Raw genomic sequence first — 7,564 nt, forward strand, 5'->3', positions numbered from 1 at the left:
TTTACTTCTAGGGGACACCTTTCACTTCCTACCAGGCCGGGATGCTCCAGCCAGGATGAGGAAGCTAATGAGGAGCCCGGAAGAGCTTGAAATAAGGCTGCAGCACCTGCCTCTCTCAGGAGCCGGGGGCTGAGCCCGCGCACGCCAGCAACTGCCGAGTGGGCGGGTATGAAAAGTGACAGGGGCTAATGGGGGTAGGGGAAACGGAGAAGAAAGAAAGGAAGGGAAAGCCACTGACCGTCTGCAGCAGAGCGGGCGCCTCCGGATGCGTCTCTTTCGCTGCGGAACCGGGCGGCGGTGGGAAGTTGGGGCTGAAAACCATCAGGTCGCTCTTGCCCGCGCCGTCCGCCACGCACAGGCTTCGGCTCTGGCGCTGCGAGTACGACCAGCTCCCCACTTCGCTGGCGCACACGAGCGTGGCAGGACCGGGACCCGACAGCACGGCCGACCGCGGCGCCCACCGCGCCGCCCCATACAGCACCACCGCCAGCAGGAACAGGCTCGACACCACGCAGATGGCCACCACCAGCCACACGTTCGTCGTCGTCGCCGCCGATGCTACCGATGCACCGCCCTCCGCCGTTCGCAGCCCCGCCCCCGACGAGCCCGAGCTCGCGGCCGCCAGCGCCGCCTCGGCGCCCTCCACCAGCGACACGCTCAGCGTGGCCGTGGCCGAGCGCGCAGGCTCGCCGTGGTCCCGCACCACGATGACCAGGCGCTGCCGAGGGCCGTCCGCCTCCTCCAGCGCCCGCGTCGTGCTCACCTCGCCGCTGTAAAGCCCCACGCGGAACGGGCCCTTGCCCCGAGGCTCCCACAGCTCGTAGCGCAGCCACGCGTTGTAGCCCGAGTCCGCGTCCACCGCGCGGATCTTCGCCAACACCTGCCCCGCCGGCGCCCCCCACGTCGCCCACGCCCACAGCGCCGAAGAGTCCGCACCCGACGCCGCCGAGCCCGAGACCCCGGCTCCAGGCCCGCCCCCGGCAGGCGGCAGCAGCACCGGCGCGTTGTCGTTCTCGTCCAGCACGAAGAGCTGCACCGTGGCGTTGCCGCACAGCGCCGGCTCCCCCGCGTCCACCGCCCGCACCTCGAACTGCAGCACCTGCAGCTCCTCGTAGTCCAGCGGCTGCAGCGCCCACAGCCGACCGCTCTCCGCGTCCACCGACACGTAGCTCGACGCCGGACGCCACCCGACGCCCGACACCGCGGCCCCGCCGCCGCTCTCCGCCACCGAGTAGCTCACGCGCCCGTTGCCCGCCTCGTCCGGGTCCCGCGCCCACAGCCGCGCCAGCTCCGCGCCCGCCGCGTTGTTCTCCCGCGCCAGCACCGTGTACACGGCCTGCGTGAACGCCGGCGCGTTGTCGTTCACGTCCGACACCGGCACACGCAGACCCCGGCTGGCGCGCAGCGGCGGCGCCCCGCCGTCCTCCGCCCGCACCTCCACCTCGTACTCAGACACCCGCTCCCGGTCCAGCGCCTCCCGCAGCACCAGCGAGTACGAGCCCGCGAACGTCGACACCAGACCGAACGGCGCCGGCGGCCACACCGTGCAGCGCACGCGCCCGTTCGCCCCCGAGTCTCGGTCCGACACGCTCAGCAGAGCCACCACCGTCCCCACCGCCGCGTCCTCCGGCACCGGCACCGACAGCGACGTCACCCACACCTCCGGTGCGTTGTCGTTCACGTCCAGCACCTCCACCACCACCTTGCAGTGACCCGACAGCGGGGGAGTCCCCTGATCTCTGCTTCAATTTGCAGCTCATATAAGGCAACTGTCTCAAAGTCCAGGGCGCCTGTCAGTTTGATCTCACCAATCTTTCCATCGATGCTGAATGCAGGTGACGCCGAGGGAGGAACAACAGCATCCATTTCATAAATCACTTCTCGATTACTTCCCTCATCTGGATCCGTGGCATTAAGCCGCATCACCAGCGTCCCCTCTAAGGCGTCTTCGGGCAGCTGCACTTTATACACAGACTGGTTGAACTGGGGTGCGTTGTCGTTGGCATCCAGCACCGAGATCACCAGCTCCACAGTGCCCGTCAGCGGCGGACGGCCCCCGTCAGTCGCCGTCAGCACAAGATGGTGAATCGGCATCGTCTCGCGGTCCAGAGGTTTCGTGAGCACCAGAAACAGGGATTTACTGCGCGAGTTACTGTTTTCTTCCTCTACTTTGAAATGCTCGCTGGGGCTGAGGCTATAGGAGAGCTGAGCGTTGGCTCCGACATCTGCATCCGACGCGCCCTCCAGAGGGAAACGAGACCCCGGCAGAGACGATTCCGCGATGCTGAGGTTTTTCCGTGCAGCGGGGAAGACCGGGGCGTTGTCGTTGATGTCGGTGACCTCCAGCTCCACATGGAAGACGCGCAGCGGCCGCTCCACCAGCACCTCCAGCCGCAGGGAGCACGGCGCGCTCTTCCCACACAGCTCCTCCCGGTCCAGCCGCGAGCTCACCACCAGCGCCCCGCTCGCCCCGCTCACCTCCACGCTCGCCCGCCGGCCCTGCGACACCAGCCGCAGCCGCCGCGCCTCCGGCTCGCCCGCCTCCAGGCCCAGGTCCTGCGCCAGCCGGCCCACCACCGTGCCGGCCTTGGCTTCCTCCGGCACCGAGTACCGCACCTGCCCGCCGACCAGCGCCCAGGCCAACTGCAGCACCAGCACCCGCAACAAGGCACCACGACACACTCCCATCACTACCTCTGCCTGCTCCGGCACCGGCCCGGGCCCGCACGGTTCCCCGCCGCCGCCCGGATTCACCGGCTCTCCTGCTCGGCCCGCGCCCCCCCTCCCCGCGCTCACAGCCGGGTTCTCCGCCGCTCGCACCGGGGCGGAGCCGCCGACACGCCGTTTCTGAGCCTGCAGCGACACCGTTCTTGCTTCTTTTTATGTCCACACCCAGAGGCATTAATTCCCACAGAATACATCTCCTTCATTAGCATGAACCACCCGTCAAAAGCTACCTAGGGAACACTGTGGCATTTTCCCCGAGAACATCCCCTCGGTGCCTAACATATCCACTCTGAGAAACACATTAGGGCTCCTCCTCCATCTGTGCTGGCTGTCATTTGCTCACACTGTGCCTGAAGCAGTAAGAAAGGAACGAGAGCAGGCACCAGTGCTTTGGGCCAGTAACAGAATCACAGAATATCTCCGATTGGAAGGGGCCCATAAGGATCACTGAGTCCAATACCAAATCCAGGCTATGGTCAGTCAATCCATTATGAAGGTATCACAAAGAAATAGGAAAAAAAGTACATCCGTCAGACATCTTTTTCAAGTAGAAGCGACTTAGCTGTAGCATCACTGGTTACTTCAGAAAAATTTTCAGGGGAGGGGAACTGGTTTTCAGGGACATTTTTCCTTAACATTTCTGGGAAGACGGATAGAAAAACATGACCCACATCTGCAAAAACCTTGAAATCACTGGACACTGCACAGGGCTCCCTTATGGACTTCTATCACAAGGAAAGCAGGAGGGAACACCAGAAAGCTAAGGACATTCTCTCAACATCAGCCTCAGGAAACTGGAAAAGCCATCCCTACACTGACAGCCAATAGCCTGAAACCCAACAGTTGCCAAAATTCTGCCAGCTGCATTTCATCCACTGTTACCAACTCAGTACCAATGTGAGTCTCCAGTTCTTCCCCAATGACACAGTCCATTTTCTACACAGCCTCTTCATTTCCTCAGGAAAGACTCTTCCCCAGTCAGTGTCACCCTCCCATAATGGATGCCCCAAGCCTTACTCCTTGCCACTTGGAAAATTACTGCCACAATATCCAGACACTGCTCCACCACAACAGCATGTCCCAGAAATAAAGATAACTGACAGAAAAATATTATTGTCCTCAACTCCCCCATCCAGGCAAACCCAGTTGCGTGGCTGTGGGAGGATTTCTAACCACCATTTGAAGCTTGAACGAGGGCAATATCTGCCCTTGTTCACATTCACCATGAGCTCTCTGGGCTCCCGCAGACAGCCGAGCTGCTGCACTCCCCACAGCTTGACCAAGGGTGAGTTCTGCCATTACCTTTGCAGCTCATGTACACAGACCACAGTTCAAAACATTATGAAACACAAACATGCCTACCGACCTTTTTGTATTCCTGCCCGACTGATCTCAGTGACGCTGGTTCATGTAGAAAACAGTGCTTACCTGCTGCTGAAGGGAGTCAGGCTTTTCGTGGACAGCAGCGATGTCTTGATTATAGATGCATCCTTGATGCCAATTTTGTATGGTCTATGCCATCAAAACACAGAGATAAACTTTTCCTACCTTGTAACTCACCTGAATTTTCCTATCCCGAACAGTGACAGGGTTTTCTCCCAGACGAAGACAGACAGATCACGTTTCATATCCCAAAATCCTTGTGGAAGTTCAGTCTTTCAAGATGAAGAGCGGTCTCTCCCTCCAGCACCGCTCTCGAGCAAAGCAGCCCACGGTAAACGGCAAGAGGGACCTCTAGCAGACACTGCTGCTGTCGCCGGGGACACAGGCTTATGAAGCCCATTAGAACATCGTTATCACATGCATAACGTCCATACAGGTTTTGTCCTTCTCTTCCACTGTTCAGGTCTTCACACGGATTTTCTGCAGTCTGTCATTACTACACCAGAGGCAATAGAGACAAATCCAACCTACCAAGCAGAACAACCTATATTTTCTTCCAGGAGCAGGCAACAGAGTTGATCTTTTTGACAACAGAGAACTGACGAACAAGATTCTACAAGGCATTATTTTTGACAGCTTAATCTGGAGACACATTCCCAACCGCCGAGTTTCCCAACAGTTTAATTCCATTGGAGTCCAGGACCAGAGGTGTTTAAGCAGGATAGGTTTGGGGATTTGTGGTTTTGTTGTTCGTTTCTTTCAGTGGGGTTTTGTTTGTTTCGGTGAGGGTTTGTTTGGTTGTTGCTGTTTTGGGGGTGGTGGTGTTCAGTTTGTTGTTTGTTTCGTGCTTGTTCGCTTTCCCTACTTACCTGCTTGCTGAGCTAATCCACTTACCTGGAATATAGATTTTTTTTTGAGCAATATTTTATGCCATATTCATAGGGATGAAAATGTAATTCCGATGTCGGCAAGAAAAGCCTTACTTTATTTTCAAGTATCTTAAGAGCTGTGCTAAGGTCCAAGTTAAGCTCGTTGTAAAATGTAGTAGGAGGCTTATAAATCAGTAGAAAAGCTTTTAATGAGATGACAAACACTGACATCGAGGGTATAGGACATAGTGTCCCTTCTCATGTGGTCTGAAAACTTGTCTGCATCTTTCTATATCCACAAAGCAGAAGCTTGAATAAGTGATCCCATGATGCCAGGGATCTGAGCTTAGCAATTGATAAAAGTATTTCTATATGCAAAGAAAGGTAAAGTATCCAGGATAACTGCTGGAAGAGTTACAACAGCATACATTGGAAGATCTGTTTCTTGTTCACTCACATCCAGTCCACGCCAGATTTTCACCTTCTGTTGAAATCCAGCTACTACCTGAGCAGCAGCAGGGTAATGGGTGGCACTGTCAAATCCTTAAGCATTATAGCATTGTGCTACTAGTACAGATCTACAATTAACTTGCCTTTTACACCAGCTGCATCTATAATGAGAAGCCACAAAGGTCATCAGAAGAAGCTGAGACGATCCTGTAAAAGCACTCGATTTGGTGGAAGGCTTAGTTTAGCTACTCCAACTTTAGTCAGTTCATACGCAGCATGCCCCGTGCCTTTGACTAAGCAGCAAGATGTGAGGACTGGTGATCCACATCAAGAAAATACAGAAAAATTACTAAAAGCTACTCACCTTTACACCCCCAAAAGCCCATCGAGTGCCCAGACGTTACTCTGAGCCTCTTTCATTAGAAAGAAAGGGATGAAAACCTAGTTTAAACTGTTGCAAAAAAGTAACCACAGTGAGTTTCGACATCCTGAGATCACTTCATCAGAGCTCACGGAGTAAACGCTGGATTCTTAGAAAAGCAAGTACAGCCCAATGGCAATCATCAGCCGAAAGGTTCCTCTCCTGTCCGTTAAAAGGGGGAAGACGGACTTCACCAGGGATATTTAGAAAGCTCTAATTCAACCCCCGCTGAACTCAAAGCAGGATTTGTTACTCTTCGAGACAAGAAATGGAGACTCGGCAAGAGGGAGAAAAGCAGCAGCTCCGCAGAATACTTCCCGTGACACAGGACGTTTCCAGCCTTACCATCCTGAGACGGAAAGAAGAGCCCATCCCCTCCCGAAGGGCTGGCGAGCCCCGAGCAAACACTGTCGGATCTGTCCTCTTGGAAAGCGGGTCCTTGACGCCTCTTTAACGCCGTCGAGCTGTTAGAGCGCGGCACAAAAGAAGCCGAGGTCTGATTTCAAAGCCCTTTTTAGATCAAAAGCTCTTAAAGCATCTCCTACCCTAAACACTGAGTGCCCTAAACACTGAGCGAGGGACAGCCCGTAAGAGAGCCGGGGAGGGGGGTGACCTGTGGCTGGCGCACTCACCCCCGCGGGGTTCTGCCTCCCGTCTGCACCATCACCTTCAACACCGAATGTAAGGGGGACAGGGTCAGAGAGCGAGTAACAGACACCAAACCCATCCTTCTCCACCGTTTTCAGGGCCCTGGTAGAGCTGAAGCCTCCCTCCTCCGGCGACGCCCGGTGCCGAGCACTCGGCTGCTGACGGCCCCGAGCCGCCCAGCTCTCTCCGACAAGCTCCGCGCCTGCCTGCGAGCCTGGGGAGGGCCCGGCGAGGCCGGAAAGGGCATTTAAAGTAATTCATCACAGAGGAATGTCCACCCCACCACCCCCCACAGACTTCCAAGCCGCTGCCAACCCAGCACGGGCGCCCAAAGAGAGCGCGGAGCCCACTCCCCAGCCCAATCACCCCCGCGGAGCAGGCGGAGCCCCGCGCCGCTTCCTCCCGTCGCCGGAAAGTCCCGGCAGCCTCTGCTCCGCCGCCGGGTGACAGCGGAGCGGGAGCGCCTGCGCCGCTCTGCCTGCGCGGCCGGTGCGGGGCCGAGTCGGGAGTTCGCACTTATCCCCCTCGAAGGGGGAGCGGCGGGGTTTGCCCGCCCGCAGGCCCATCTGCACAGCTCCAGCTGCGCTCCTTCCCTTTCTGCCGCTCTTCCCTGTCCCTGTAGGTTTTATGCTCAGCTGGCCTGGATTTAGGCTGGAGTTCCTCCGAGTGGGGTGTGTGGGTTTCTCTGACGTGTTTCGGGGACACCGTTCTGGGTTCTTCCTAAGGGAAGCATGTCCGCTGACACAGCTTCCCAGCCCTGCGGTAAGGCGATGCCCGTCTGCAGTAAGCATTTTGACTGAATCACCCTGCCCTCCTGTGATAACCCCTCCACGCCCCAGCGTTCCCCAGTTAGCACCGTTATTAGAGGATAAAAAGCGGAAAATAGTTTATGAGCAGTAATTAGCACTGAATGAGAGGAAAGGCGGGCGGGAATAAATGTGTCCTTGCGTTTCTCCGGTCTGAGGACACAAGGTAGCCCTTGGGAGCGGAGCTGTCCCTAGCCCAGCATCCTTTGATTTCTGGAAGGGATCTCGAAAGAGAGCACGAGTTCTCCGATAGCCTGTGA

At 57.0% G+C, this 7,564-nt stretch overlaps 1 protein-coding gene across 1 annotated transcript; it reads right to left on the reverse strand.

The window, feature by feature from the left end:
- Positions 1-115: 115 nt before the first annotated feature.
- LOC134156869 (protocadherin alpha-13-like) lies at positions 116-2,862 on the reverse strand. The gene is given in 2 exon segments (XM_062605270.1): positions 116-1,723; positions 1,726-2,862. Coding segments are annotated over 2 exon segments (2,571 nt in total). The 5' UTR covers positions 2,689-2,862.
- Between the last annotated feature and the right edge of the window lie 4,702 nt (positions 2,863-7,564).

This window comes from Pezoporus occidentalis, unplaced genomic scaffold (assembly GCF_034315485.1).
Source record: "Pezoporus occidentalis ecotype Australia unplaced genomic scaffold, CSIRO_AGI_Poc_V1 ctg91, whole genome shotgun sequence".
Taxonomy (NCBI): Eukaryota; Metazoa; Chordata; class Aves; order Psittaciformes; family Psittacidae; genus Pezoporus; species Pezoporus occidentalis.